Here is a 16,808-nt window from a genome sequence, read left to right as displayed (position 1 = left end):
AGCGTACATGGCAATTAGGCTGTATGCCCAACTGTAGAAGTTTACTCTATTTCAGGTGAATTTTTCCTTTGCTTGAAATGGTTGCCTTGAATCCTTTCCCATTCCTTTTTCTGTCCTCACCACCTGCAAATGGTAACGTAGGAGTAGGTGATTGATATTAGGGGTGTAGTCAAGACCTCATGAAGGGCCAAGGCAAACTCATTCATTCTGGATATCCAATTCATTGTCTCACCTCACTAGTATTAACCTTAACAAAATGGTGTTAGATAACATATATAATGAAGCATTCCTACCTTCCCAATATACCAGCTACCCAGTTTTACATTCACATTGAGTGTCTTATTAGTTACTGAGCTAAAAATCAGGTCTCACTATCAGGTGGCAAAACAGAAGAAAAGAATAGAAAAACATGTTGAAAATAATTTTATTTGGTAAAAAGTGAAACTACTCCAGCTAATAGCCAATAATCAACTTCTACTGTGTAAGGTGGAGAAGCGACAATAGGATCACTATAATTATGCTGATGACAGTAAGAATAAGAATAGGTTACATTTTACTGAGTGCCAGGCACTGTGCTAGGTGCAATATCTCAGAGCCAGAAGAAAGCCTGGAGATTATAGAGTCTAATACATTTGTTTTATTGTTGAAGAAATGGGCCCAGAAAGTCAAGAAACACGTTTACTCTCAGTTACTGGGAGAGTCAGGTTGCCACCTCCAATTTTGCCACCCTAAAGGTCTTGGTCTCTTTCTTAATACTGTGGTCTTTCTGTGTCTATTGCTTTTGGGGAAATTACTTTTTTAAAAAAGTACCATTAAAAATGAGTTCCAACCTATTTTCTTTTTTCTAATATGGCCTCACATGGTCAAATACTAAACATTCCTCCAATTAAAATGACGACCCATAAACTATGAGACTAGCAGTTAAAGGTGAGGAGAAAACTATATTCTCTAACTCTACGGGGGCAAAAAAGGGAAGACCAGTACTTTCTCTCCTAAAAAGAGAGAAAAATAGAACCCACAATTTCAAGTGAGGCTTGAACTGGCAGGAGGTGGGAGAGGGTGAGAGGATAGGCATCTAATTAGAGGAAAAAGAAGGAAAGGAAGAGGATTACAATAGTAGTGTGAGACTCAGCCTTCATTTCAATGTGCACAGACTTCAGCAGACAGCTGGAAACCTGCCAGGGAATGAAGCCTTGGAAACAAGCTGGAAGACATTGGAGAGACTTTAACCAAAACAAACTCCAGCAGGGGATGTGGTTGGCAGCACTGAAAAAGCAAAGGACTCTATGAGTCACTCTGACATTAATTTTGAATGGTATCATGCTTCTATTTTGCAGTACAGGTTATTTATGCAACATTTGGTACTGTCTAATACACACATATATATAATATGTTAAATATACATACAGATATATATGTTCTGTACTTAAATATTATATTACAGACATTAGAAAAGAAAAAAATCCAATATCTCACTATTCTAATCGTTAATTCACCATTTTTTATCTGCATATTTTAACATAGCTGTAACTGGGGCACAAATATAATAAGGAATACTTTACTTAAGATCTTAAACATAGTTCTATGCTGCTAGATAACTTCATAAATATTGCTTTATAGGACAATGATATATTAGCTGGTTAAAAAGTAATTTACTTCCATCTTTTTAAACTATTGTAATTGAACTTTTAAAAAATAATAGCAACAATAATGATGGCAATAACTGCCGTTTAACAGGTATTTACCATATTCCAAATATTACAAATGTGTACATATATGTATATTGTTTTGATATTTTATAGCACCTCCCAAGGTAGGTATTATTAGCCCCATTTTATAAATAAGGAAACTTAAACTTAGGTTAAGTGACTTGCTCAAGGTTATAGCTAGTTAATGGCTAAGTAAGCACTGAATCAGGTCTGCCTGGTTCAAAGCACGCCCTTTTTTCACCACAATATGCTACTTTTCTTCTGCAATGTATATCTACATGTTTGTCTATTTCTGGGATGTTTATCATATATTTCCAAAAGTTGAATTATTGGTATAAAGAAGATAAACATTTTTAAGTGTTTATTTACATACTCCCAGATTGTTTTCCATGAGGGTATTGTCAGTGGATAGCACCACCATCCCAAATATTTTTATAGTAATTAGAGGTAGAAAAAAAGAGGTAAAGTCAATGAGTGACAGAGGGAAATCATTCTGGTGTAAATGACGTTTTTTTAAGCATCTACCTTCTGTAACAAGGAAGTTTGTACTTGGAAGATCTGATGTTAGAAATTGTTCTCTATCTCTGGATCTGAGTAGGTACACAGAAAATTCTTAGGATTTATAAATGTGTACAGGAGGATCTAGCATATGGTATATTCTTCATGAAGAGTCAGTTAAAAGGAATTAACATGGACTTTTTGCTTTTGATGAGGATGTGAAAGTTGGAAAGTGTGCCACATCCACCCTAACAACAAGAATAAGCTGAATAATCTAGCTAATCGTAACTTTTCTTCAATCTAGAGAGAAGTCTCAAGGCAACCAACTAGGCTGAGGTCTGGAGAAAGACAAGCACCTGCAAAAAGAGATGGGACATGAGCACTAGCTCACCTGTGGCTGTAGAGGGAAGACAAGGTCACAACGGAAGCAGGTATAAAGAATTCAACTAAATTTTTCTTTGTTTTTTAATTTTTGTGGGCACATAATAGGTGTATATATTTATGAGGTGCATGAGATATTTTGGTTGCAAGCATGCAAATTTTTAGTGAATTGCTAAAGAGCAAATGTGGGTTAGCATGAGAGTATAGAACCCTTGGAAGCCATAGACACAGGACAAATTTATACAAACATACAGATTTATGGTACAGATCTGATGGAGATGAGAAGCCACTGCAGTGGGAAAGGTAGGAAACCAGGTCCAGTTCCTTTCCCTTTCATGAATAAAAGTCTTAAGCCCTAGGGGAAAGGCAGCAAAGTGTATTCTCCCCAGGGTAAAGATGAAGACCTACTGCAGCTGGGGAAAGGTAAAAAAAAAAAAAAAGTCCTCCAATTTTGGGGGAAGAGCAAGAATTAGTTGTGGGCCCAAACAATTAGAAGTATCCTACCACTAGAAGAGGGAAAGGATAACTAAGAAAGTCTCACTCCTGTGACACAGAGGCCCAGGATCTTACAAGACTGAGGTTGAAGCAGAAAAACAGAGCATTTCTACCTGCCCACACCACCAGGCCAATGAGAACTTAATAAGAAGCAATAGCAGTATACCATTAGGGGAGGGCAACAGCATGGAGCAAGAACCTCTTTGAAGCACAGATACACAGGGAATATGGAAAGTTGAGAAAAGAACAGGGATATTAAGAAAAACTCTCCAGAAGACCAACCCCCACATATGCACAAGGTATTAGAGGAATCTGAAGCTGGTAGTGAACTGAGAGTAACCATATCAACAATATAACTCAAATATAGTTTATCTTCTTATTAGATTGAGTGAATTCCCATATAAACAACCTAGCTGAAAAAGTGTGCCCATTTCAAGAAATAAATACTATTTACTTTAATTTCTACTGTTCTACATACTACGTCATTTAAACAAAAATTGTGAAATAAAGTAAAATAAAAAACATTCTCAAGAGACAAAGCAATCAACATAACCAGCCTCTCGGAGATGACTTAGATGTTGAATCCATCAGACAGAGAATTTAACATAACTATGATTAATGCATGAAATGCTTTAGTGAAAAATATGAAAAACATGAATAAACAAATAGGGGATTTCAGTACACATGTTAACTATTAAAGAGTCAGGTAGAAATGCTAGAAATGAAAAACAGTAATATAGTTGAAGAATGTCCTTGACTCTCTCATAAGTAGACTTGAAACAGCTGAGAAAGGAATCAATGAAAGTGAAGATAGAAAAAAAATTGATCAAAACTGAAACACAAAGAGAAAAAAAAGAATGAAACACACACAAACACACTCCAAAACAGAACATTTAAGAACTGAGGGATAATATCAAAAGGCCTAACACATATGAAATTGGATTTCCAAAAGAAGAAGAAAGCAAATAGAGTAGAAAAAATATTTGAAAAGATAAAGGCCAAAAATTTCTCCCAAATAATGAAATATGTCAAACCACATGTCCAGGAAGCTAAGAGAACCCCAAAGATCTCTAACCATTATCTCAGATAAATATCCTTTCAACACACACACACACCTCCAGACATTTCATATTTAAACTGCTGAAAAACAAAGACAAAGAGAAAAATCTTAAAGGAAGCCAGAGACAAAATATAAAGGAGCAAAGGTAAGAATTACAGCAGACTTCAGAAACTATGCAAGTCTGAAGACAAATTGGCATGTTTAAACTGCTGAGAGAAAGAAAAAAATAATAACTCTCAATCCACATTTTATACACAGTGTGAATATCTTTCAAAAATGAAAGAGAAATTAAGACTTTTCACACAAAAGCAGATAATTCATTACTCAGAAGCCTTGGACTATAAGAAATATTAGAGGAAGTTTTTCAGGCTTAAGTTGTACACACCAGAGAGAAAGTTGGATCTACACTAAAGAAATGAAGATTCCAGAAATGGTTAAAAGGAAGATAAACATAAAAGACTCTTTCTGACTTTTAATTGCTGTAAAAGATAATTGATTAGCTAAATTTTAAAAATAGTAGTAGTGAAAACAGGGAAAAGAGTAAGTATAGGGAAAGTACAGTAGTTTTGTGGGTTTGTAGCATATGTAAAAGCAAAATGCCTGACAGCCATAACCCTAGAGTACACCAGTTGGGAAACCACACAGTGAAGAGGTAGAATACTCCTTGAATCTAGACTGTGATTAGTTTAAGATGTACATTGAAAATCTTGATTGTGGTGGCAGTTATATGACTGTATGCATTTGTCCAAACTCATAAAGTTGTACACTTAAAAGAGTTAATCTTACCAAATATATATTATATCCCAATAAACCCTGAGTTTTAAAAAAGGATATTCACATGCATAACTTACCTTTTTACCCTCTTACTTTTCTTCTTTTGGTGCCATCACAGTTCATTATCACATGAATGATAATGAGTAGCCATCTTTCTGTGTTGTCTAATTTTAACCTTGCTTCTTACCTTATATGACTCTGAGCTTTTATTTCTCACATCTGGTGGCTCTATACATTTGAATCAGAACAAGTATACACACACACTTACACACACACCCTAAGGAACTAAAATGTGCATACAGCCATGGAGACTGTAAATGTACCATAAATATTTTGTCTATGTATAAGATGTAGGTATCTATGTATAAGATGTAGGTATCTATGTATAAGGTGGCAAAACTGACCTAGATCGCACAAATATTAAATAATCGTTCAGTACAGGATGCAATTGAGGTAGCATAAGCAATATATTTCAGTCTATATCATATCACCCTCTATAGCTTATTAGTTCTGTTAATAGATATGATCAAAATGGTTTGAAAAGATTTGGTCATGAATACTAGCATTCCCTCTGTTCCCTATATTCACCAAGGTTCTTTCTGTTTTTAAGACCTGTCCACATGCTATTTCTACTACTCAGTTTCTATGCTATGGGTGCTTTATTTAGTTTATTATTTTATTATTTTTATTTTTTAAGCGATAAGGTCTTGCTCTGTCACCTATACTGGAGGGCAGTGGTGTAAACATAATCCACTGCAGTCTCAAGCACCTGGGCTCAAGTGATCCTTCTGCCTTAGACTCCTGAGTAGCTAAGACTACAGGCGCACATCCACTGCACCTGGCTAACTTTTTCTTTTTAATTTTTTGTAGAGCTGGGGTCTTGTTTTGTTGCCCAGGATCATCTCAACTCTGGCTTCAAGCAATCCTCCTGCCTTCATCTCTCAAAGTATTGGGATTACAGGAGTGAGCCACAGCACCAGGCCCTATAGGAGCTGTTGTGCAAAGTTTAAAAAGCATCCTCCTTTCCCACCTGGGCAGATGAATAAGAAAAGAAGCCCCTCTGGGTAGATGTAGTCCCAAAGTTGCAAGACTTGGCAAGAAAAAAGGCACCCTTTTCTGAACTAGAAAGAAGCCCCTTCCTCTGGGCTTATACTAGGACACCTCTATACAACCTATATGTGGAGGACCTGTGATCAGTCTGCTGTAAGGATCAGCCTAAGGACAGTAATCTGGTTTTTGAGCAACAGGCCTGGGGAAAAAGAACACTGCAATTATATAGAACATTACACAAGATTGAGAAAATGTCAGTTCCCCATATTAGAGAATAGAAAGGTACCTGATCAGTGTGATACGGCTACTAAAGCACCCCATCCCCAAACCAGCCCTTAACACTGTCCATGCCTCCACCTAGAATGTATTAACATCATCCTCCACAACCACACCTTTTCTTGGTTACCTCATATTTATCCTTCTGATATCAGTTTAACGGTCACTTTCCCTTTCCAGGGAGTGGGAGATCAACACTGACATTTCAATCTAAATTAAGCCCCCTTGCTTTATGCTTTTATATCACTAAGAATTTTCTTACCGATCTTATATTACAGTTGCAATTACAGTCATCCTTCAGTATCTGTGGGGGACTGGATTCAGGGCCTCCCGTGAACACTAAAATCAGGGCATGCTCAAGTCCCTGATATATAATGGCACAGTAGTTTTTTTTTGCATATAACTTACACATATCCTCCAGTATAATTTAAGTGATGACTCGATTACTTATAACATTTAATTCAATGTAAATGCTATATAAATAGTTGTTACACTTTATTGGTTAGGGAATAATGACAAGAACAAAAGTCTGTACATTACGCATTTTTTTAATTTTTGATACAATGTTGGTTGAATCCATGGATGTGGAACGCACAGATACAGAAGTATACAGTTATTTGTGTGCTTACTTATGTAATGTATGGCTCCCCCAACAACCCCAACACATATAACATATACATACTTACTCACATACATTTCTCAACCATAAGCCCCAAAAGAGAAGGGACTTTATCTGCTTTGTTCATCATTTTATTCCCAGAGACTATCACAGCCTCTGCACATACTTAGTGTTTACCATAAGTAATCACTAAATAAATTCAGATTTTTTCTTGTTAGATTCTTTAGCAAATTTTATCACACATGTGCACACTCAAGTACACAGTATGATATAGAATGTTATGAAAACATTCCTTTTAATAACATTCAGTTTTCAGTTGAATGTGAGTATTTAGAATGGTATGGATGTATACTATAAGACAAGTGATATCTTATTTGGGTATATCTTATTTGAATTACTTCAATTTTCCATTGGTGACTTTATTTTCTGCTAATTTTTAGATGTTATGTTTGGTTGGTTGGTACACTATAGATTAGCCAATCCATTACTTTTGTGATAATAAACAGTAATTCTTACAGGTGTCACTGGGCTATCTAATTTGATTTCTCTCTCAAAGTGAAATGCCATATTTTGGCATTATGTGGTTTGCAGTGTCTGACTCACAATCTTTGTTGTCATTAGAAAATGAAGAATGAATAAATAATGTAAGTCAACTTACCAAATAGATTCTGCCGTAAGTACCAAGGCCAATGGTTTTATCTAGTGAGAATATTCCAGTTGGATCCTGCAAAAAAGTAAAATAAAAATTGTTAATCTTCTTAGGAAATTAGGTGAGCATTCAACTATCTTTTTTTAATATATATACTTTAAGTTCTAGGGTACATGTGCACAACATGCAGATTTGTTACATATGTATACATGTGCCATGTTGGTGTGCTGCACCCATTAACTCGTCATTTACATTAGGTATATCTCCTAATGTTATCCCTCCCCCCTCCCCCTACACCACAACAGTCCCCAGTGTGTGATGTTCCCCTTCCTGTGTCCAAGTGTTCTCATTGTTCAATTCCCACCTATGAGTGAAAACATGCGGCATTTGGTTTTTTGTCCTTGCGATAGTTTGCTGAGAATGATGGTTTCCAGCTTCATCCATGTCCCTACAAAGGACATGAACTCAACCTTTTTTATGGCTGCATTCAACTATCTTAAGTGGTATTTCCAATCTGCCTTGTTCTGTTAAAATTTACATGGGAAGAACCTAAATGTCATTTACGAAAATAATAGACATGTCACAATCTCCTTGAACTGACTATACTCATTCATAAAAAAGAATAAGCAGTATGGACATTAAGTAGTCGTGTAATTATTTATCATAAAACTGTAAAATGCACACAATTATGTAAGGCTGAGGCATATTAATGATGTAATTAGAAAGATAAAATAGAAATAAGTTCATTTATTTGCAATGGAAGTACTCTTTTAATATTCTTCTTCTTTTTTTTTTTTTTTTTTTTTTTTGCGACGGAGTTTCACTCTTGTTGCCCAGGCTGGAGTGCAATGGCGTGATCTTGGCTCACTGCAACCTCTGCCTCCCGAATTCAAGTGATTGTCCTGCCTCAGCCTCCCAAGTAGCTGAGCTTATTTTGTATTTTTAGCAGAGATGGGGTTTCTTCATGTTGGTCAGGCTGGTCTTGAACTCCTGACCTCGTGATCCACCCGCCTCAGCTTTCCAAAGTGCTGGGATTACAGGCATGAGCCACTGCGCCCAGCCGATGTTATTCTTTTGAGTGATAACTAGACAAGCAGAAAATTTAACATGCAACAATGATGACTAGATGTTGGATACAAAGTTTAGATTACTTATTTGAATTATAGGTTGATGCAAAAGTAACTGCGGTTTTGGCATTAGAATAGTGGCAAAACCGTAATTACTTTTGCACCAACCTGTAACAGCTCTTAAAAAAGAAATACCATCACTAAATATGAATAACAAAGCGAGATCATGATATTAAAAGAGCATCATTTTAAGAAAATTAGACAATTTTTTAAAAGTTAAACTTTGCATCTGCTAAATACCTGTTCATGGCACAAAGTGACGTTTTCTGTGGCTTAACCCTAAATGTGGCATCATAGGAAACAAAACATAACATGTTTTGGGATAGAGTTATGAGGCTTCCATATTTATCTTCAAGTATTGTTTTCTTACCTTTAAATATGGGTACTCCTTGATTGTTCACCACAAAATATGGTTTCTTGAATTTTATCACTGTTTGAACTTTTAGTCTAGCAGCCTATTTTGCTATTTTAGCAAAACTTATATAAGGCATGAGTAGATGCCAATTTATACACAAAGTGGTAAGAACATTGGCAAATTCCTGGAAATTCACATACCTTATTGAAAGTTTATTTTATATACACAAACGTTGTTTAATCCTGTTTGAAAACATTTTTATTGCTGTGATAAATATAAGCTAAACAGGAAAACTATTGAGCATATGCAACTTAGATGAATGAAATTATAAACTCCTTAAAACTGCCATGATATTTGTGTAATCTAGCAAAACTGTCATAGGAAAATGACACAGCTTTGGGATTACATCATTCAATAAGTATTCAACTGGACAGAGAGTCAGAAGACTTGAATTTTAGCCCCAGCTCTACCATTAATTAACTATATGACTCTGGGTAAGTTATTTACTCTCTCTGGGATTCAGTTTTCACATACATAAAATAAAAGTCTTGTGATAGGTGATCTCCCAGCTCTAAAATTCTACAGATAAAAATCATAGTCTATCAGTCATTCCAAAATCTAGATGTTTCCTCTGAATTGATAAAAGCATTGTTAGATAAAGCAGCAGCCTAGCAGCTTAGTTTTTCAAAATGATCATCAAAGTTAAGATCACAATACACAGTTATCATTTCAAAGAAATAGTTCCAGAAATATACTCCCAACGAACATGTAATTTATCTAAAATGATAATTTTTAGGATCTAAGAAGTAAAAATAGATCATTATATTACCCTTATTATTAAGCATATCACTTTTGTTACAACTCATTGAAAGATTTATGAGAGAAAAGCCAACAAAAAAGTTACTAGGGACTGACTTGAAGACTTTATCACTGTAGCATATTTATGTGATGGATATCATTGAGGGATTTATTTTAGACATTGTTAATTCTGGAGAAACAGTCTTTGGCCATCTGTCAAAATAATCAAACATGTTAGCTGATTCCTATTGGTAAACTATTCTTTGCTATAGTTAAGGCTGCATTTTAGCTGGAAAAGATACCATATATTAGAGAATTATTGTAACATCTGTACAAGCTTTATTTTTGAATCTTTGAGCACAGTCTTAAATTTCTTTATTCCTTTCTCTAGTCCTCAATAACATAAATACTTTACCCTGATTTGAATACAGTTACCTAATTATTCAAAAAAGACACCAAGGAAATGGACTAGAATAAAATGCCCGTCAAAATTCATGGAGGCCTCATATCTATGTTGGGAAACTTGATTTCTGCTCTCGAATGACCAAACCATCTTTCATACTCATGTTTAATAAAAGAACATTTTAAAAATTTCCTCTTAAAGGCAGCTCAACTTAGTATTCATATATTCTAAGACTATATTGTTTTCTTTAGTTCTATATGCTATTTTTGTTCCCCATCTCCATGCTACTCTCTTTCAAGACTAAACGTTAAATTGGGGAAAAGAGGAGAAGGACTATGCTTAATACTAGGTTAACAACGCCAAATTCCTCATATATTTTGCACTTACAGTCAGAGCAACTTTATTCTGGGTTTCCAAGGAAGGAAGAATTGGAAAGGAACAATCTTTTTGGTCACTGTGAAAATAGAAGTTCCACGTCAGAGGGGTTTCCATAATTATTTGGTCCTTTCCTCTGCCCTGCCACCTTGAGATAAGAAAACCAGAAGGTAGATGTTCGTATCTATGACTGCTATACCAATTTGGAGATTATTTGGGGGTTTGGTATGTCTTGATGTCCAATTTGGGTATACAAAATGGTCAGTAAAGAAGAAACTAATTTCTAGTTTGTCTTACAATAAATTACTAAAAATCTAAGTCTTAAAACATTTTTGAACCATAAACTGTTAGACAAACCTGTTGTACTTTCGTTATCTCTTTCTATGCATCTAAATTATCTCCTGCAGTTTAAAAGTCCTAGTCTGGCTGCCCACTGAAATCTCAAATTCTGGGGAGTCGTTTCTGTCTCCTGAATTCAAGGGCAGGGAAGAAAGACCATCTTGATGGCTAATTTTAATAAAAGCCAGGGATGGGAGTAACTGGAAGGAAAAGAGCCAATAGAAAGCAGTGTTAACTGGTCAAGGGAGAGAATTTCAAAGCAGAAGCTGATCCACAGAACCAAATATGGCAGAGACTAAGGAGAAAAAGGAACCAAAAATGGTCAACATGAGTAGCAAGAAATTTCAAATTTAGGATAGTAAAGGAGAGTGAAGAAACACGCTCCAGCAGTCAGGCTGCAAAAAGAAGGAGACTGCACAGTACCTTGAAGGAGACAGCAGAGGCTTTCCTCCTTTTTTTTGTAATATTAGAAACAGCAATTTTATGAAAAGAGTTTATGGAGAGAGAACATGAAAGGGATGGATATGGCAAGATGAGTGCCTGAGTGAGTTTCAGAGATAGTCAGAGGAATGGGCTTCACAATTTACAATGGCATTAAAGGGGAAATCTCTTCATCCAGACCAGTGTTTCTCAAACTGTAGACTGTATAGACTCTCGCTACATGAGAATCATCTGGGTAATACTGTTAAAAATACAGATTCCTTGGAATTACGAAATCAGAATTTTTGATCATGGGTCCCAAAATCTCCAAATTATTCTTGATTTTTGTGCACTGTTCTTGTGCACTACCATATGAAAACCATTGCTCTAGAAACTGGAAAAAAGACTGAGAAAATAAACTGATGTGCAGTGTTATGCAGAGGTGATGCTCTATATATATGTAATTGAGGATTATGCTGAATATTTCAATTATAGTTAACTGAAATGAAGGTAAAACTGCTTCTAAACAGGGGGCTAAGGAACTTGGTAAAGTGGGAAATTTCTCATGACCAAATGTGGATAGCAGGCCTGGTCTGGGTAGAGCTGGCAGTTATATTTAAATATAAGCCTAATGTATTTCAAATATAGTTTTTGGATCATGTGCTATTTCAGATAACCTCTGCCACTACTGTCCCCTCAAGGCCTGTCTAATCCTGACCCCAATATAGATTAGGACTGCACATGGCAGTGTCAAATACCAAGGCCACAGCCGTGAGGAATGTCATTACCATACTGGGCACAGAAGGCAAAGGGGATAGTCATAGTGAAAGACATGACAGATTTGGAGAGGAAGAAATAGTTTCCAGTCTCAAGGACACAGGCATACTAGGAATATATATATATTACATATATATTATATATATATGATAATATATATAATATATTATATATAATGTATATACTATATATTATATATCATATATTATATATATTATCTATTATATATATGATAATATATATCATATATATTATCTATTATATATATGATAATATATATCATATATATTATCTATTATATATGAAATATATACTATCATATATATTATATATAATAATATATTATCACATATATTATTATATATAATATATGATAATATATTATCATATATATATCTTACCATATATATTATCATATATATATCTTACCATATATATATATCACCCAAACATATATATGTGTATATGTGTGTGTGTGTATGTGTATATATATATAGAGAGAGAGAGACGGAGACAGAGAGGCATACACGCACATCCCTAGGTATTGCTGGTGGGCAAGGTGAATATACATACACACATATATTACAAAGATATATATAAAGACATAAAGCTTTGTACTTCTCTTTTCAGAAAGGAAACACAAACCACAAATCTCTGCACTTTCTTTTTTGTTTTTTCACCTATAGAAAATATTTATTCAATAGAAAATCAGAAAATTACAGTAACCCATTAATTAACAAACATAATGGAATTGATCTATTGTAATTACATTGGCTCCCTTATTTTGTCTCTGATTTTAGTGCATTACGTGAAAAAGTTATATCATTGTATAAAAGTGAATGTTTTAATGTTGAAAATTATATAATTTTGTCACCGTTTCTTGTTTCCTAGCTTTCATTCCTGTTTATTCTTTTAGGTTTAAAAATAATATCTATCTAATAACAAAAATACCAAATAACCTACCAATTTCTTCAATTCTCAATTTGTAAAGCAAGTCTATCCTCCCTCAAGGGTCTTTGTCTTGTGGTCATTTAGCTGGCTAGGCCTGCAAAGGACATAATGTATCAATCTTAAACTAGAGTCATATTTATTTATTCTTCCACATTCTGAATGTTTTTTCTCAGTTTGCAACTCCAAGGTTTGAATCTTCCCTCATTGTCTAGCTGTTGCCAAATTGGTATACTTGGTGTTTACAGATGGCAATTTTCTGACCTCCACATATGTCCTATTGAGGATAATTACTGCAAGGGATACCATCATATGAAGGTTTCTTTACTTGCTTTATCAACTCTACTTTGCATCAAAATGCAAACTTCAACACAAGTGATTAAGATGTCTCGTCACCTCTTCATTTGGTTTTATTTCTTCAAAGAGTCAGAAAATAAATCAAATGTAAAGAAACCCCAAATCGCTGAAAAATATAACTCAGTGACCAAAGCAACAATAACTTTTCCATGACTAAAAATTTGATAGTAAAGAAAATTCTAAAGGGCATGCTACTGCTCTTCTGCTAGATTTCTTAGGGTTTGAATCTGGGTGTTTGAGGACAGGGGAGAATTATGCATAATTTGCTCAGAGAGTGAAAACCCACACATGAGACAAAATGGCTAATGTATAAAATTTAGAAATTGTTAGAATCTGAGGACTTTATGAGACTTTCATTAAGTCTGTAAAATGAGGCCAAGCATCAATGTCCTGAAGTTTTGTATCTTCTCGCTACTCCCCTTACATTAAAAACCAATCTTATCTTTCTACGCTCCTCACACACCCACTCCACCAACCTCCAGGAAACTAATATTCCACTGAACTGCAATGTAAAGACTGCAGACTTTCCTCTTATCTCCTGGGCTCCACCAAATTCTTATGTCCCAGGGCCATGACCGGGTCAGGTAGTCTGGGCCATTTCCCCACATTTTTTTTTTTTTTTTTTTTTGTGGCAGTAAAACCTTTTCTTCTTTTTTTCCTTGGGTTTGGAATTCCCTGTCCTATCATTTCTATGAGGTCTTTACCATTCACCCATTTAGTCATATTTAGAAGGGAGTTTATTTCAGTTTGCCCACCTGCCCGCAACAGTTTCACATATCTGCCCTAGTTTGCTTTTTTTCTCTTTTCCCAACCATAGGCAGAGAATGTTGGAGGAAGGGTAACATTTTATTCCTTGGTTTTATACTTTTACTTGGGTGCAAATCTAGTCTGAATATGAAAGTTCTGCTTAGAAAGGAAACCACCAATTGAGGCCTCCATTTTCCGGAAATCTCATGTATGCACACTGAAAGGAAGAAATTCTGGGTGCATGCAGAATGAGAAAAGATTTAATTTTAAAAAGTTCTGTGACATATTTTATGAAGCTGCATAAATAATTGCAACACTAATATCTGTAATTCAAGTTTGCACTGATTTTTTTTAAATGGCAGAGAACAATTTGGTAAAATGTTACCCATGTGTACCACCTTACCTCTCCACATATAGCATCTAATGTAAAATTATATAGGGAAGGCTTTGGGAATGCCCTATTTTTGAGGGAGGCAGGCTTCTGTCATAATCAAAAACACATTCTTTAAGTGCCAAATATGTGTAAAATTAAGTCAATCGACTTTGAATAGTCCTATAACCTTAAGGTTAATATTTAGCTTTTTTCAAAGCAAGCAGGCCACTGCCCTGAACTACAGTTGCCTGGTGATCATTCCAGCGCGGTGCCTGCTTATTCCCTTTCGGAGAATCCAGGGGCCTTTTGCATTCAAGACAGGGTGCGAGTGAAATGCCAATCTAAAAAGGGAACTTGAAACACGGATTTGGGTGGGATCCAATATTAGCCAGAAACCAGATGCCAATGAAATAAACTGCGCTGCCAAAATAATAAGTCTACTAATTACGACGGCGATAATAGCTTACCAATCAATTACAACTCTAGAGGAAAGCTGGGCATTCGGGAAAAGATGAGCCCACAAATGAAAACCACAAGAAAAAGCTAAATCTGGTTGGGTAAGGAACACAATATTAAAAAAAAAAAAATCGAGTGTGCAGAATTCACTCCTTCCCCAAAAGGCGTCGAGTTCTTTCACTCTCACAACACTAAATCAGGAACATTGCCCTGGCAAGAATAAGGTTTTAGAAAGTGTATTAGAAAATAAGAAAAGTGGGACTCAAACGCCTTAATTTTCTAGTCGCTGTCATCTAAAGTAAAGGTCACCCCGCAAGTAAGCATCTCCCATGGCAAAAGAAGCAGCAAACGATGGGGCGGCGGGATAACAGGGAGGAGGAGTACTCTCAGGGAGCCACCCGACGTTGCACTTTTTGACCTCTGTTGGAACGATCGGGCTAGGACAGGTACTGGAGCTCCGCTAGACAAGGCGGGTCACATATTTAAAATGCCCCGCTGTTTAGGGTCCGCAGCACCCCACTGCCATCTCTTTCTCTGTCTCTCCTTCCCACCGCCCCGTGCCTTTGCCTTTCCTTGGAGTTTGGTGCGGTCCCGGTGCCCAGGGGGCGCCTTTTCCGCACGCCGGCTCCCAGGGTCCCCTTCCGCGCCCGCGGGACCCGTCGAAGTCCTGGTCTAGCCCGTTTTGAGGGCGTCCGCTCCCTCCCTCTGGTACGCAGAACCCGCCAAAAGAGAGCATTTCGGGGGGCGACGGGCGTCCTCTACTCACCGGCAGGTGGCCCAGATCCGTGACCTCCCTGTCCCTCCAGCCCCCAGGTCCCGCCATGGCTTCGAGGAGCCGAACGGGAGATGGCGACTGAATTGGGTGCGCGCAGAGTCTGAGGTGGAAGCGGATGAAGAGTTGAAGGGAGGAGAGGGGAAGGAGGAGGGCGGGAGAGAGGAGTTTGGGGATCGGGGTTCGTGGCGTGGGAGATAGAGGAGGGGAAACGTGTAGTGAAAAGAGTTGGGAGTGGAGGGAAACCGGAGTTTGCGAGGCGGGAAAGCAAGTTGGGCTAAGGCGAGAGAGGAGCCTGAGCGTCCGTCCTGGAGACGAAGAAGCTAGAAGGGTGCTCCGTGTCGAGAGCGCTGTGCCTGCCCCGTCAGGGTGCGCCTCTTTCAGGGTGGGGAGGGGGGCGGTGCAAGGAGAGGGGACCCGGGAGCAGCTCGAAAGGGATTGGTGTAGCGTCACGTCGCCAGGTGGGCAGCCGCCCGGCGGGGAGGCAGGCTAGGAGGGCCACCGGCCGAGGGAGGTGCTGAAGGACTATAACGGTTTGCGAGCAGGCCCTTCGCGGCCTCCCCCGGCCCTCCTGCCCCCTCCCACGTCCACTGCTGCGCCAGCCGCCCCTGCCCCCGCCCCCGCTGGCGAGTGTTCCACAGGAAACTTTTTCCAGGCAGCTGCCAGCCCCGGAAAACCGGTCCCGCTCCGCGCCGCTCCCAGTCTGGGCCCCACAGCCCTGCCACAGTCCAAACAACCCGCGCCCTAGACTTCCCAAGAAACACTTCTGACTTTTCTAGTTGGCTGTTTTCTCTTTCTGTCCCTCTGATTTTATCGCTCCATTTCTTGCAAAGACCTACCGAATTACAGAAGGAAATGACTTGCCATGGGTTGGGAATCAGTCCTAGGCGAGCACCTATTTGAACAGAGGAAGGCACCGAGTACGCCCCGGGGCTGTCACAGCTTGGCCTTCAAAGCCATTAGCCGAGGGCAAGAGCAGAATGGACTGAGCCGCTGGGAACTCTTCTCCCGGCAGGCCTTATCTCCTCTGGCCCCAGGCTAGTTCGTGCC

The 16,808-nt window shown here is 37.7% G+C and overlaps 1 protein-coding gene across 3 annotated transcripts in view; it reads right to left on the bottom strand.

The window, feature by feature from the left end:
• NRK (Nik related kinase) overlaps positions 1-16,106 on the bottom strand; it is a 135,613-nt gene extending 119,507 nt beyond the window's left edge. For all 3 annotated transcript variants that reach the window (XM_016943991.4, XM_016943990.4, XM_016943992.3), the window contains exons 1-2: positions 15,753-16,106; positions 7,521-7,586 (exon numbers count right to left, since the gene is read on the bottom strand). In XM_016943991.4, the coding sequence (XP_016799480.1) occupies positions 7,521-7,586; positions 15,753-15,809 (123 nt within the window). In that variant the 5' untranslated portion in view covers positions 15,810-16,106. The remainder of the gene's footprint in view (positions 1-7,520; positions 7,587-15,752) is intronic.
• Positions 16,107-16,808: the final 702 nt, after the last annotated feature.

The sequence above is a fragment of the Pan troglodytes genome, chromosome X, assembly GCF_028858775.2.
Source record: "Pan troglodytes isolate AG18354 chromosome X, NHGRI_mPanTro3-v2.0_pri, whole genome shotgun sequence".
Lineage (NCBI taxonomy): Eukaryota > Metazoa > Chordata > Mammalia > Primates > Hominidae > Pan > Pan troglodytes.
This window is presented reverse-complemented; position numbering and strand designations above follow the sequence as displayed.